At 38.1% G+C, this 15992-nt stretch overlaps 1 protein-coding gene across 2 annotated transcripts in view; it reads right to left on the bottom strand.

Annotated features, from left to right (window-relative positions):
* MEIS1 (Meis homeobox 1) overlaps positions 1–15992 on the bottom strand; it is a 129914-nt gene that overhangs the window by 54185 nt on the left and 59737 nt on the right. For both annotated transcript variants that reach the window (XM_006909541.3, XM_015587500.2), the window contains exon 8: positions 4001–4146. In XM_006909541.3, the coding sequence (XP_006909603.1) occupies positions 4001–4146 (146 nt within the window). The remainder of the gene's footprint in view (positions 1–4000; positions 4147–15992) is intronic.

Here is a 15992-nt window from a genome sequence, read left to right on the forward strand (position 1 = left end):
TATAGAACCGGCTTGACTAGACTGTTCTGGAGTGTTGGCTTCGACTGTTTCAGGCATTGCGTTGCGAACCCCTCCCTCCTCCCTTCCCTTCCCTTCCCTTCCTTCCTTTCAAATTTTAAAAAGTTAGACATTTATACAATCCATGAGGTGATCCTGCCAATTATTCTTCTAACTTTCAGGATTCCTGGGACACGCAGCAGCTCCACGCAGAAAAATATGTCGCTGCATATTTTCAGTAAAAACCATATTACCTGCTTTTCTATTTAGATTATATTTAAAACTGTAATATGTTAGGGTAGGGAAACAAAAAGAAAAAAGACCTTTGATTTTTACCTTAAACATCGTATTTATTCATTCTTTTCATTTTCATTAGGGCACATGTCTTTGTAACACTATGGAGCAAAATAACTGGTAATATGCAAAATATATCCAACTTAAACATTATGAGTAGGTTATATTTACAGTTAGAATAATGCTCTTAAGAACGAAAAAGAAACCTTGATGTGGCATATGCCCCTGAACTCGTTGTCACTATATAGTGACTCATATGCCAATATTAAGTACTTTTTAATTGTTTGCAGTAATTTATCTTCAGGCAAATGCAAGCATTTAGACTAATAAATGCTTTTATTTTCTTTCTAATTCTCTCTTATTATCTAACTGTCAGTCATTCTTTTCAATTCCAGGGAATAGTTTCTTTTAAGAGACTTTCTCTAGTTATCAAAACTGGCAAATGTTCAACTGAGTAGTCTAAACTGGAAATTTACATCACCGAAATTTCCTTTTACCCCATATCACAGAAGTTTAAAACCTGTTTCCTTTTTCTTTTATTGTTTTCATCATACACAAGTATGTCCAGTTTCGTTTGCTAGAGACTGTGAGTCCAAGAATGAAGCTTTAGTTCTCTCTTTGGAGTAGTAAAAATGTGCCACTGATTAAATCTACCTGTGGATAACCACAGAACGGCACATTTTTCGTATGCAGCTGGGGTGCAAATCCAGAAAGGTTTTTTTATTCGGGGCCTATTCTACTCCTCTAACACACAAATGCTTGAAAGCCCTTTCAAAGGCAGATTTTTTTTAACTGAATAAACCCAATGAAAAGATTGACCCATTTATTTGAAAAAGAAAAAAATAGCAATTTGCTTTTAAAGAGGTGTGTGAGGTTTTATAATAGGTCTTTGACATTTAATAGATTAGTTTCTACAATTGCTAATAAATCGCTATTGCTATTGTTTTAATTAGCCAGAGTTTCAATTGCTCTTTTACATCTAGCACAATTTCAGAAAGAGTTTTCTAGATAAGTTGCATTAATCATATAGCAAGCATGCATTACATTTAAAATTTGTACACAGTTTTCCAAATGAATTGTGCATCCCCGGAGACCTCAGAACTTTAAACGAAGTTGCTAAAGGATTAGTACTGAGATGTCAGTAGTTAGTTACATTTGGACAAATCACAACAAAACTCTCTTTAAACTCTATCGTTTTTCTGTAGACTTTATTATAATCAGCTCCTGACTATAAATATTACCCAAGCAGTCTGTGCATTCCTTCAAGTATAACAGGACATGGAAAAGGGTGTTTCTTGTAACTGGAGCTCTGTTTGCTCTTGCAATTAAAGAAAAGGGAAGGGAATCTTTTTCATGGAGGAAAGAAAAGCAGGAGAATTTTAAATATATCTCCTAACTTTGCTTTTTTAGGTGATATTATGAGAACATTTTCTTTTTAGAGACCATTATCATTATCAAGGTTTTTGAATGAGCAGATGGCGGTAGCATGGGGAAGGAGGATGTGGAACTATCCAACATACCATGAGACAACTTTTATGGGCATTCGTAGACAGCCAGGGACACATGGACAAATGGGTTTCCCCTTTCAGGATAGTGATACAGGCCAGCACAGACTCCAAACTGAAGGAAATCAGGCAATTCATGTATACTTTCCAGTACAACCACCCCATAACATGGACCACAAAAACCACTGCAAGAAGGTAAAATGATGCTGGCTATTAAAAAGATCTTTGGTTTTTGTTCTTTAAAGAAGGTAATAGAGCTCTTTGCAAGGTTCTTCACAAGGGTATAACCTAGAAAACCAGGAAACCAGTGAATGAATAAAAGAACTTGCTTCTCTCTCTCCTGAATCTGTCTGAACCAATATTTGATTATATTTTATTCAGGGGCACCTCAGCTTCAGGTAAAGCCAAAGCTCCTTTGCAGATGGAGATTAAGGCTAACAAAATTGATTCATTTTTCTTTTTCCTGTTAGTTTAGGAAAAGAAAAAATTTGGCTATGACTTCAGGGTCGAGATTTTGTCCCCTTCCCCAACTCATCCTCCAGATTAGGTTAGCTGGTTGGCTCCAGTGATGAAATAGCATGGTTGCATCAGCACCGTTGACCAGTTGTCACTTCTTGATCTCCTGCTGATTTTAAATGCCGTACCATTTATTTTTCATGCAATGCCCTCTCAACCCTAGTCCTCTCTCTCCCATTCAGTAGTGCTCAATAATCCTCATTAGCAACCTTGCACAAGACAGATTTCGAGCTATCCACAAATATACAACAAATGTCAGATAAGTAATGGTACTCGAATCACGTTTTAGGTAAACCTAATATGATGTTAAAATCAACGAAACAGTCTAAACCTTCAGCTAACTACCAGCATTAACCAACCCTGAAAGCTGACTCCAAAACCGTCAGTGCTGTTGACATCATGGGAAGAAGAGAAAAGTGGAAACCATTTTCTGTTTTTAGTTACTCCTGCTGCTCTCAGTTTTTATTTTATTCACAGATGCTGGAAAATCTGGATGAATTTATACCTGCAATTGTTACTGGAGGCATAGCCTCTATCTGGAGGAGCAGAACCAGGGTGGCCTTTGATATCCCCTTGTTGCCCCCATATCAGAACATCACTGAGGACACAGCTTTGAAAGTGGGCAAGGGTGTGAGGGTCGACAGGTCTGAACAATGTAGAGTTAACTTTGATACTTAAAAAAATTAATGACTTTATGAAAAGCAAACTATGCTAAAAAGAGTAACATAAAAAGTTTGCTCCCGAGATTTTTGAAAAAGCCAAGATTCATCTTCTGTCTCTCATAATAAAAGTCTCTCGGTCGACAATTTTGCTGATTTTTAAAATATCATGTTACTCATAAATTTTCATTTTGTCTTCTTCCTTAGATATATCATTAAATCAGTATGCACTTACAAAAATATGCACCTCAATATTATGATTATAAATATTTTGAACATGAAATTCATTCGGAACAATAACCAAAAAAAACAAATCCCCCTGTGGCATAAAGCCCCAAATCTCCAGTTTCTCACATCTCCAGGAGAATTCCTGCAGTGAAAACAGCAATACTAACACAGACAATATAAACTGTTACTCTGCTTGAAAAGTCACAAGGGACTACACAGGAAGAGTTGACTCTATATTGCTGTTTTCCTTTATAGTTCTAAACACAGGGACAACTTTCACTGTGTAGCTCTGACTCATATGAACATTTTGTAATGGCAGCCAGTGCATTCAAACCACTTAAAAGGAAATTATGTGAGCATCCTGCCATTGTGACGAGACTTAAATTTTTGCGGACTGTTCGTTAATAAAGGTCCACGAAATCATTAGAAGAAATTGAATCCTTCTCTCTGGGGTTTCTCTTACTTTCTTCTTAGGGGGTGCTGATTCTAAGATTTTAAGAGGCACACTGAGAAAAGTAACATCATTAACATACATACTTAAAATCATAAATGCACATGAACTCCTGAACCTAACTTAGAACTTATGAAAGTTAACAACATTGCAATAGCGAACTTCAAATCAAACTCCTCATGGGTACTTATCTAGGAAACAAGTGCTAAACTAACACTTTTGTAAAAATTGTGGGAACACGGATATTTATGAGATATTCCAGGTCCAGAGGGATCACTTTTCCCCCATTTTTTTCTATCAAAACTGTTTGTCCATATTTAGTTTATATATGTCATTTAGAATCCACTTACTGTTAGATGCTGGAACAGCCACGCCCTCATGATATTTGTGGCTACTTTGGGAAAGATGCCACGCTTTTTGTGACGCTTTTTGTCCTTATCTGGATCATCATCGTCACCTGTGCTGGGGGAAGCTACACTGTTGTCCAAGCCATCACCTGCAAACATAGTGAATCAAATTTTGACTGATGCTACCTTGACATGCTTTATTCAAATAGAATGCCTTTGGATATAAACAAAACCAAAAGAGCAATATAAATGATTAATAGTTTATTTGGTACTGTTTTTTTTTTTTTTTTCCAAGACAAAGAAAGAACAAGGCCTAGGCTCAAAAGTAGTCAGGTCTAAGGAACTTCTTTCAAAGGACAGTGCAAAAGGTCAAAGGGAATGGAGGGAAATAGCCAATCTCTTTAGTAGCTTTGTTGCCATGGTAATTATTCAGATGTATATAGCTGAGACATGTTAAGTGTAACTGATTTAATAAGGGAGTTAAATATGGTGGCAGCCATTAGCAGAGGTGCTGTCACTGTCTGGATATTCAAATCCCACATATAGTCACTGATGTCAACTTGTGAGAAGATGTATTCAAGATATCAACTATTTCCACAAGTGATCTATCTTAAGACTAAATTTGGCCATGGAAATGTAGGTAATCCATCACATAAGCAGTTTGACATAGGAACACTTCAAATAGAAGATAATTTTTCTTGTCATAGAAAGAGAGCATCAAGTTTAATAAGGGAAAAACTCCCGAAACTGTTTTTTAATTAGAAAACAATTACTATTTAAATCAAATAAAATGATGTTAAACTAATAGTTGATTGGAATTGCATTACCCTAATAATCCAGGCAATTTCTAAAATTTCTTGTAGATTTAATTTTTTTTCTCACTGAAAAGTCACCTGCTTACACATTCCTGTATATTGGATCCTATTTTTTCAGTGGTTTTTGTTAGAACATTGAAGTTGTTTCTTTTAGAAAATATTTTGGCTCTGTGACACAATAAAATTTAAAATGTAGTATTCCTTTTACAATGCCATATTGAATAAGAAAAGAAATTTTTTTCAGCCCATATGCGTGCTGTCCAAAATAAGTCATAAGGTACAAATGGGAAGTAAAGCACTTTGTATTTTGGTACAAAAGTCAAAGGGAAAACAATAGTGGACTAAACTAAAAAGTAGCTTAGCTTCTGTCAAACATGCTTCACTATCTGCAGCCCCACCTCCCAGTGGTAGTTATTGGCTTTTAGAAAGGGACAGGTTGACCTGGGCCCAAAAAGAAGACCGATAGCAAGGCTTAGCAGTGAGGTAATAAATGTCCCCGAGAGCACATTCACTGGGTTCTGTAAGTCACTGAAGAGCAGCCTATATGGCCCAAAGAACGGGGTACTGTGGTAAGACAAGTTTCCCAGTGACTGTACATCGAAACTAGCCTCGGCTTCATTCACATCGCTTCTTGAATTTCCATATTCCTTATTTTCTGTTAACGTAAATATCCTACATACAAAAATAATTCTCTCTTTTAATTTCAGTTATTTCAATCTAATCTACAGCAGTTATGTTATCATTATTCGATTGTTCTTAACAGCTCCCTCAGGAGACCTCCCATGCCCCAAAATAGAAACTTGCCCCCCAAATTGCCTTGACTTGTACTGAGTTAAAGTTTTAAAACTTTGTTGAGTGAGGAACAGACTAATTTCAACATTTGTGCCATGATTACCACATAGGCCACACATACAAAATGTTTGCAGAGCTTTCCTGAGTTTAATTTTTATTAATTTATAACCCACAATTGTACTGCACTTAAAATCCATATATTTTTTTAAAGTTCCTCAGAATCATAGGTGCGTTTTCAGTGGAAAAGATCAGAAAGACCCAGAGTTCCAAATCCCTCAGCGTATCAATGAAGAGTGCTTGTGTTCCTGTTGGGTGACTTGCCCAAGGTCACGTGGCTTGGGACGGACAGAGCTGATGGGTCAGTGCTGGGCCAGACACCCACATCCCTAAATCAGTGCTCCTTCCACCCACAGAACTCTTTATTTGCATAACCAAGTATTTTATAAGGAGTCCTCTTGGATTTGCCTAACAAATTCTTTAAAAGTCCAGTATTTAAAGAGGCTTTTTATTCAGAGAAGCAATTCACCATATAAAATAACAATTCATTAAAGAAACATGAGCAAAGAAAACAACTCAACAGCATTTAAAATTTCAATGGGCTAATCCACTTGCAATATGCAAAGGGTAACCAAGGAAAAGAACGTATTACTTGATCATTGATTAAAAATGAAAAGATTCTAAGCTAACAACAGTTTTTCACCGCCATGATTGTTTTCCACCTTTAAAAAAATAGCTTTTCTATCCATCTGAAAACCCCTTCAGATTAATTTAGCAGGCAATGCCAAGTGCCTGCCTAGAAGAGAATTCATTGATAATTTATGGAAATATCTACTATAATCCAGCGGAGATGACTTTTTTCCAGCTTTGTGCATCAATAGATAATCAAGGCCTTAAAGCAGCCTTAGCTTCCCATTACCTCAGGCAAAAGAATTCCTGAAAGCGTGCCTTGAGGGCACCTGAATTATATACTCCATTAGGAGAGGAAGGCTTTCTGCATTCCATGTGTAACACTCACCAGAACCTTTCCTGTTTATTTCTGCTGTATGAAAGCAGAAGCATTAGGAACAGAATTTTTTAAGTGAAGACTTATGTAGATACAATGGAAAAACCTTTCAAAGCAAGAGCCAGATCACCCCCTTCAGTCCCTGGCAGTGACCTCTCCCGAATAAAAGGTTTCTATTACATCATTAGCTCAAGCCAAAAACAGCCTTGGCTTAATGCACAGTTTGTTCTTCCTACTGTTTTTAGGCAAATACAGCTACTTTACTCCCATCTGGGAGGGAAATTACACTGCTGGGTTGTAATCTAAGACAAGATTTTCATTGGAAGCAAATGCTTTCAATCCAGTGTAAATACTGGTGCATGTTCAGAAAAGCCTAAAACAATAAACCCTGCTCCTTCCCGACACAAGTTAGGGAAATGGAGACGATGGGGAAGGAGGAGAGCATAATAAAACAGACTATTCTAAAAGCAAACACTTCCATAGATTTTAATAAATTGTTTAACCTCTTCCACTTTCTAAAATTGAAAATGGATCTCGCAACGTCTCAACCTCAGAGGAGAGTCTAAATGGTCAATTGTACCTTTAGCATTTCCATTCACTCTGCAATTCGATACAGTCACTTCCATGCGGTCTCTGGAGGATTTATTTCCTTTTTTTATTTTTAAGATCACTAAACAAACTTGGAGAACCACCGGCCGACCACACGGCAGCAGGCAGTAGCTCTGAACCACATTTGTAAAATGTCAGAGTGACTTCATTCCTGGAGCTGACTTCTCCTGCCGCCAAATGAAGGCAAACTGAAAAGGTGGAAATAATCATAAAAATGATGCTAGTCCATAAACAAGCTTACAGCCTCATTAGGATAGCAGTAGGCTCCAGTGGGTGATTTATGCTCGTTTTGCTGATGCTATGAGGAAATGCCACAGGGCGACTTTAGCCAATTGCTAATGGTTTCTGACAGCTTCTTAGCAACTAGTGCAAGCAACGTTGTGGCGTTTGCTAGTGACAGAAACCGAAAATGTCATATTATCTGCCCATGTGTCATGAAGTCCGTGTGGCAATTAACTAGCAGGCCAGTGACTGAGGGGCCAGAGGCTCCTGAAAATGGCCTTTGGCTATGCAGAGGCAGCAGGGCGCTGAGCGCTGAGTGCAGACTGGCTGCACATATGCAACATTCTAATGCAGAAATTCACTTCCTTTCGACTTCTAGGCTCTGACGAGACCAGGCCACTCAATTCCCTTTTTTCTTCTCAATGGGCTCCTCTCTCTTTCTAGGCCATGGCTCTGGCTATTATCAGAAGACTCTAAAGCGATCGGCTTTGATATGATGATCCAAATGGCTCCTTAATTGGCAATAGCTGGTTCTGGACTTTCTGGACGCTGGATTCAAAGGTGCTAGCTGTTTTTCTGCTCTCTCACAAATGAGTCTGAGAAGACTGAAGATCACTGAAGCAGACTCGTTGCCTGTCAGATTGCTAGGAGCAGAGGAACCCTGCACAGCAACAAGACACTATTTAAAAAACACCAGGCTTCTAACAAGCAGGGGGAGAATCTTGGCCACACTCTTCAGTTTCCGAGCTATCGAAACCATGCACTATATGTCAAACTGTCAAGCCTTTCAGCGTGGGCCATTTGCCCTTTCAAATAATATTTAAGAATTGTTTTTACAAAATTTTATAGGCCATGGTCTAGTGAAAGAGGCCAACCAACAAAGAAAGGAATTTGTACTACAATTCGTCTACGGACAATTTCTTGTGAGACCTGGGCCTGTCCCTGCGGAGCAAGGCAGGTGACCTGTGGCAGCTCCCAGGCTGTCAGTGAGCTCAGATTTCAAACACGCTCAACTCAAACATCCCGAATCGCCTATTTAAGCATGCCCAGGCATTTAGACTGTGCTATCTCGTGCCTTTCAAGGCAGGATAAAGCAGCATTTATCGTATTCATGCCATTCAATGGGTCAGACTGACCGTGTCAGCAGGGGCTCCTCTCCGGCAGGTCAAAGCCCTTCTCCCATTTTTCTTTCCCTCCTAACCCCCTGTCTCCCCGCAGACTGCCATTCCCAAAAACCTCTTCCGAGGGAGGCAAAAACAAAACCCAGAAAGACGTCTGAGATTTACATCACAACGGATCGGAACTTCCCGTGTCAGTGGGCCAGCAGGTATAAATAAAATGTGGTGTCGGTCAGAGCCTTCTCTAGGACACAGAGGCAAAACTTCTAATTACGGATATGAGCTTTCAACTGCAGGGGCAAATAGCGTGTCTGGTTGGGGAACCTCTTGTTTTGCTAGAAGCTGAACTGGAAGTCGCCCCAGCTTCAAGAACATTTCATTTGGAATTTTGTATTGAGACTGTAGTTTCGAGCCATGCCTGCTTCCTAACCTTTACTTTTCTCCTCTTCAAGTCTTTAGAAATACAGTGTTTTTTCCAAAATGTACCTAGACTCAAAAATCAAGACCATTTACACTCATATCTTTCGATACTGAATAAATTCGATCGTGTCTTGAAAGTCATCCAAATGGTCAATTGAAAGGCAGTCTTATGACTATAGTTCATACTGTAAAGTGCCTAAATTTTCATCCAATACTAAGATTTCTTTTTTTTTTTTCCTCATCTGTTTTTTCACATAGTACACCTACATGAGAGAACGTGGCATTTCACCCCTTTAGTAGTACGTAGAGCATTCCTTCCTTTCCCGTGACTGGTGGCACAAACACCCCATCAGTATGGAGAGGTCGGGTTTCCTTTGTAGTGGAGCCATCTGGGTGTGTCACATTGTTAGGAAAAATGTAAAAACTACCCTAAACCCACTTCTCCGGATTATGGCTGTGTCTACTTAGCCAACGGTCAGATGGGATGGTGTTTCTGTGTTATGTTAAGAGGATAAAGGGAGAATTATAGACAACTCTTTCTCAGGAACCAGCTAGAGAACACTTCAGAGGTTTTAAGGAGGTGTTTTGTCTTCATTTAGAATGTGTAATAGCTGCCAGAATGATTTTTCTAAAACACATATCCGACCATATAACCTAGTACTTAAATTCCTTCTGTGGCTACCCTTCGCCTTCAGGATAAAGGTCACAATTTTTAGCCTGGAATGGAAGGCCTTTTATGATCTCTCGTACGGGTGTGTTTCCAGCCTATCTTCTACTGAGTCCATATGTGCACCGGCACACTCGGTACACCCCAGTCCTGAGCCTAGTTAACATTCTCAAGATCTCACCACACACACCACTTTCTCACACCTCTTTGCGTTTCTCTGTAGTATTCTTCCTGGTAAACTCCTTGGTGACCTTTTAGGTTCAGCTCAAATGCCACCTCCCATAAGAAGCATTTGCTGGACTCCAGCTGTTTAGTAAACTCCCTTCCCAATCCTGAGTGATTCCTCCAATATTCCTCTATCCATCACACATCATACTCTACTAGACTATTAGTTTCTGCATATATCCTCTTGACTTGATTACAGGATATGTGAAAGTAGAGACCAGGTCATACTCCCCTCTAAGATTCTCTAACTTTAGAGTTACCCCCGTGTGGGGTACAAACTTATCAATTGCTTATTAAATAAATGAGTGAATGCATTTATTGTCTACTGAATGGGGGGGCGGGGAACATAGTTTCAATTTCCAGCTGTTACAATTCTTTTTGATACATACCTAAATTAAACTCTTGAAAAATATTCACCAATGAAATTGAATAAACAAAATGCATTCTCCAAAGCTGGGAAGTTTCCTTGGACTCTTTAAGCTCATCTTGGCCAAAGATGGACTAAGAGTTCAAATATAATAGTTCTTTTTTGTGTGTGCCATAGCCCTTCAGAAATATGCCCTACTTCCTAAAATTATAACTTAAAACTATTTACCTAACTAAAATTTCTTGCTGTTTGTGCATCTTCTTGAGTTTAACTTTAAAAGATAAAGCAAAAACTATTTGTTTCCTTCTGCATTTTTCCCAAGTAATTAATTATACTACCTTCCCTTGCACATCTTCAGTTTCACCCTAGCAAAAAAAAACTCAACTGTCTCTATGCAGACGATTTGACCCTGAGCTCAGACTCCAGACTCATACTTTATAGATATGGTATTAAACATAAAACTCTAGAAGTCTGGCTTTTCCAAGTCTGGTTTTGCCAAGTCATTGTATCAGTCTTTCCTGCATCATTCCTCTGCACCTGCTTCGGCAATTTTTCGGCAACAGTTTCGCTGAGGACCTTAGGATCTGATATGATAGTACTGATCAACATGCTATAGGACCTTAGGGGGAATTAGGAAGGATTTTGTAAAATAAATGAAAACAATACAACCCTTAAGTCTTACTACATAATTTCAAGAGAAACAGTAGACTTCATATAGCTCCAAATCTTTAGCCAATACACAAATATGTAATAGTCTAAATCCAATGGTTAACTTCTAAGTTTAACTTTAATTAAGGTTCTGTTAATCAGTCTCCCTTTTGTATATCTTCTCATCTTTAGGTGTTTAAGTTTTCTCTGTTCTTGATTCAAAGTGCTTTTCAGTTGATTAAAAGACAAAAGCAAAGGAAAGTACATTCTCATATTACTGCCCTTGGCTTTCCTGAAAATTTTGAGGTGGTTCCTTTGGAAACCAAGGTAAGGATCTAGGTGTTGGCACCTGCCATGACAGTGCTAAGTTCTAGGAGGGGCTTAACAAATGCCCAGTGTTACAAATACACCAATGGCACAGATTGAAAAGACAGAGGTAAGAAGAGTGGAGGAGATTAAGAATAAGCTAATTTAAAATAAACATATTATTGGCACTTAATAAAAAGAAATGTCTAGATATACTGCCTAAGGTTGGCTTCACAGAGATTTGCCATGAAGCTTTTCCTTTCTGTTTGATTTAGGTTTGTTAACTGGTGACAAATATTTGTTAATAGTTAACCACTGTGGAATGAGCTCACAGCCTTACTCTGCCCCTTAGTGGACTCCTGACATCATAGAAACCTAAGGGAAGAAACGGAGAATCAAAGCTTAGAGAAAGTAGCTCTCTCTATGAATGCACTGCCCCTCTTTTTAAAGAGTAAAATGTAGCATTTAAAAATGAGCCTTGTATATGTACCATCTTTTGCATAAGCAGTCACTCTTATCATTCATGCATTTATTTAACAAGAGTGTATTCAATTCCTACAATGTCCCAAACACTATGCCAACCATTAAGGACACAAACGGTGAGCAAAATCAGAAAGAGTCCCTGTTTCTATGGAGCTTTCCAGTTAGAGGGCACAGATGTTAAACAAAATAATCACAGTAATAAATGTACAATTGCACTCAATCAGAAAGAAATATAAATCTATGAGTGTGTGAAACAAAGGAAATTGACTTAGGCAAGAGTGATCTGGAGCAGAAATCTGAAGAGTGAAGAAAATTCAACTAGGTATAATGGGCATCCTGAAAGGGCAGAGGGCAAAGACAGCATGGCAGGCCATAGGAACAGCATGTACAAAGGCTCTGTGTGTCTGCCGGAAGCATGACACAGCCACAGAACTGGAACCTGGGAAAGCAGGACAAGATGAAGCTGGCGAGTAAGAGGAGCAAGACCACACAAAGCCTTGGGGGCCACGGTCAGGATTTCGGTGTTCATCCCCAGGGTTCTAAGAGTTGTGAACTATAAGCATGTTTCGGTGGCGTCATCAGTGTCCTCTTCATTGCATGCCCTTAATATTACAGAATTTTACCAAATAAAACTGCATTTTTCAGGGTCTCTTTCTGGTTCGACCTAACAACCCCCCAATTTCAAATTCTGATTAGAGAATAAGGGACAATGTAAATGCAACTGGGTAGACCCCAATTTAGGCACAGAATATATTCCGAAGTTCATTTGTAAGTAAGTCTCTTGACATTAGAATATATTTTCACATAGAAGCAAGTTATGAATGGTGTTAGGTCCCAAGGCTTGATCATTAAAGCCAAAGTAATTTATTAAGTGAATGAAGTTCCAACTGACACCTGAGTCCTGGGTGCAGGAAGTCAGAATATACCAGAATAAGGAGGAAGATGAGTTTCTTCTCATATTTTGGTACATAGAGTCAACCTAAGAAAATATTAAAATGTATATATTTGTCTTTAGTACCTCGTTTTCTGTACCTCTCTTCCACTGCGTAACACCTATCTCCTGGAATTTCCAAGTATCCCAGTGTCTTGTAGAGGCTCTTGGTCTCCCACCGTGGTCCCCTCACCCCTCCCACCCAGACCTAGTCTTTTCCTGCTCTGAATTTAAACTCATCATTTTCCAACAATCGAGATATCCAGCCTTTCAGACTAGTTGATGTGAGCCAGACTTTAGGTAGAGAGCAATCTGAAAGAACTAATTCAGACTAGGTGTGAAGAACTGATGCTCCCTCACCTTCACAGAAGCGTTGATATTTTTAAAAGAAGATTTGTTAATGCAAATGAATCTTTAAATGGCAGAATTCCAGGCAGGGTAATAAGTAAAGGTATTTTTTTAAAATACAGCTTGTGTTGGAAAAGACTTTTTAAAAAATCAACAGATGCCTGGTTTTCAGAAGAGCCCAGTGTCAGTTTCCAAATTTATTGATACACCCCGCAATCCCGGCCACACCCCACCCTTGTTTATCCCCACCCACGTTTGGGAAGCCATGTGCTTCTGAACATTCCAAGACTTTTGTACAGAAATTGTGGTGACAGTAAATGAGTTCCGTGGATGTAAAGCAGTAAGAACAGGAGTAAGAAATCTAGGTTGAATATTTGTGCGTATATGTAGGTCATTCATATAATTTGGGTGTTTATAACTCAAGGATTTCCAGCCTATTGAAATAAATTTGGAATAGCTTCTCTACTATAAATAACATATTCTGTTAAGCTTCTACCACTTCATGATTCTTCACTGTCAACAAAAATAATGTGTAAGATATATCTGGGTGAAAAATAGGAAAAAAAAAAAACTAAATAATGGAGACCCAGAATGAAAATATTTACTGAATTTTCATAGAATACAAAAAAAAAAATTTGTCAAAATTTTAATATGCAGTTGGTGGAATTAAAAGAAGAAACTGAACTTTCTAAATTCATAGAAAGTAAGAATTATCATTCAGAGTCAGTGAGTATTCATATTTACTGTTTTCTTAAGATTTAATTTGTGTGTTTGTACGAGTACCGTGGACAGATACAATGTGTACACCAAGAATTTGGATAAATTCTCCAAGTTTTTTTCCCCTAAATCATTGTACTTTGTTCTTCTAAGATAGGAATACCTTTTTCTAGTAATTTAATATGACTTTTTGACTTGAATTCCCCTCAGGGGAACAACAGCAAATTAGTTGCTACACACAGAGGACAAACAGCAATGATGAATAGGAAAGGAAAAAAAAAAAAACACAGATTTTACTCATTTTTCATCCATTCAGCATTTTTTTTACAACTAAACACCATGGAAAATCCCTGCAAAAACAGCATAACTTCTTAACAAAGTCTTAGAAACTTCAGGATGTGAGTGCCCTGTAAGATATTACTGAAATCTATGTATTTATACTAACGGTAAAACAAAATGAAAATCCCCCAAACTTTTTCTAAGGAAAAAAAAGGAAGAAAATACACTTGCAATTGCAAAGCTAAAACAGTGCAAAAGACATAAACTTTTGTTGTGAATCGACATCTCAGAAAACAGTTTAGGAACCTATTCTTTCATGTTATTTTAGTAATGCATGGAGAGTTCATTGCTCAAGATATATAAATTATATATTAATGAATGATCACAACGTTTTATATAACCATGAAAATAAATGTTTTCATCAGGTAAAAAAGAAAAAAGTCACACATGGGGTCTTATAGACAGGCAAAACCATTTACTTTTGTGATATCTTCAAAAGTTTGGCATAAAATTGAAATTTAAACTTCTCTACGTGTGTGTGTACAGTATATATGAATGTATATACATACATACACTTTGACACAGAGAGGATAACATTTATTGATCAAAGAGGGCACATTTTCAACAAACGCAATTATAAGAGGTACACTTGAAAAGCAGGATTTGAAAAAAAGTTTCAGACATGCAGATTAGAAGTAGTGGTTCTCAATTTTGGCTACACATAGAATCACTTGGTAGCTTTTACAAATCCCGATGCCTACACTGTACCCAAGACCAATTAAATTGGTATTTTGGAGGGTGAGATCCCAGCATCAGTGATTTTCAAAGCTCCAAGATGATTAAAATGTACAGCTAAGTTTGAGAAACACTGGGTTAGAGTCACAGATTATGTTTGGTGAAGCTCCTACCTATATTTCTACAGAGAAATTACCATAAGGCCCTTAATGAGAAAATTGTTATGTTTATTTTACATGTTTCAAAAGTTTACTTATCTGGTTTCCTCCCTTATAGTTTGTAGGCCGAGAGGTTTATGAAAATATAAGATGATAAAGAGGCAAGAAAGAAGAACCTAAGAAGTGTAGCACACCAGGGCCCTTTAGCGTGGGAGCAACAGCTCTACATACGCTAAAGAGGCCGTGTGAACAAGAAAATATAGAGCTCAGTGCCATATATCTCATGTAGCTACTGACTTTAAATTATTCTTTTAAAGTCTGTTATAATCAGAAATGCTAGAGTGTATGTGTGGTCTGGAAACATTTTCATAAAAATGCCCCTAAGTTTTTAAATATTTAAATAATTAGGATTGTGTTCATTTGGACTACATCATTCTTGAATGATGCCAGATAAACCGGGATAATGTGTCTACATTCTGTAGAAACTGTTTTCACGCCCTCACTTCACTGGTCTGTGTGGCTAGATGGAGCAGAGCCTTTGCAATGAGCGTTGTCAGTTGGTTAAATAGGGGGCACCAGTCTATCCTCTGACTCTCACAGCCTTCCTGGGGATCTTCTTTCTAGGCTCTCATCGGCACTCTTCTCTTCATCCCTTACTGATGCCCTTCTAGCCAGCTCTCAGTCTGTAAGGAGGTACGAGGGAGTCATCGCATGTGCAAGAAGGGCGACAGGACACTTGAAGGTGAAGCATGGTCAGTGGGACACAGGTAAGAAAAAGATCCTGGGGTAATGAAGAAGTTGGAGAGAGAAGTGAAGGGTCAAGGGGGATAAAGAGAAGGTATTCTGTAGAGGCAGATTTCTTTGCATACAAAGTAAAATGGAACTAGGCTGTGAAATGTAGATTAGCAAGTCTTGGGGGAGAATGAAGAGATATTAAATACAGTTTGAAGGAAAATGGGCAAGAAAAAAGTTGAGATTAAAAAATAAAGGCTTGTTATTCTTTTATTGTAAAGCCATTTAAAAACTCTACAGCTTCTGAAAGAAAAGGTTTGCGAACTACTGGCATGTGTCTGATACTATACCTAATCTTCTCTTCTCTGATTATCCAAGGTTCCAATTCTTTTGTGGATTTGTCGTGTCATACATACCAGC

The sequence above is a fragment of the Pteropus alecto genome, unplaced genomic scaffold (assembly GCF_000325575.1).
Source record: "Pteropus alecto unplaced genomic scaffold, ASM32557v1 scaffold131, whole genome shotgun sequence".
NCBI lineage: Eukaryota > Metazoa > Chordata > Mammalia > Chiroptera > Pteropodidae > Pteropus > Pteropus alecto.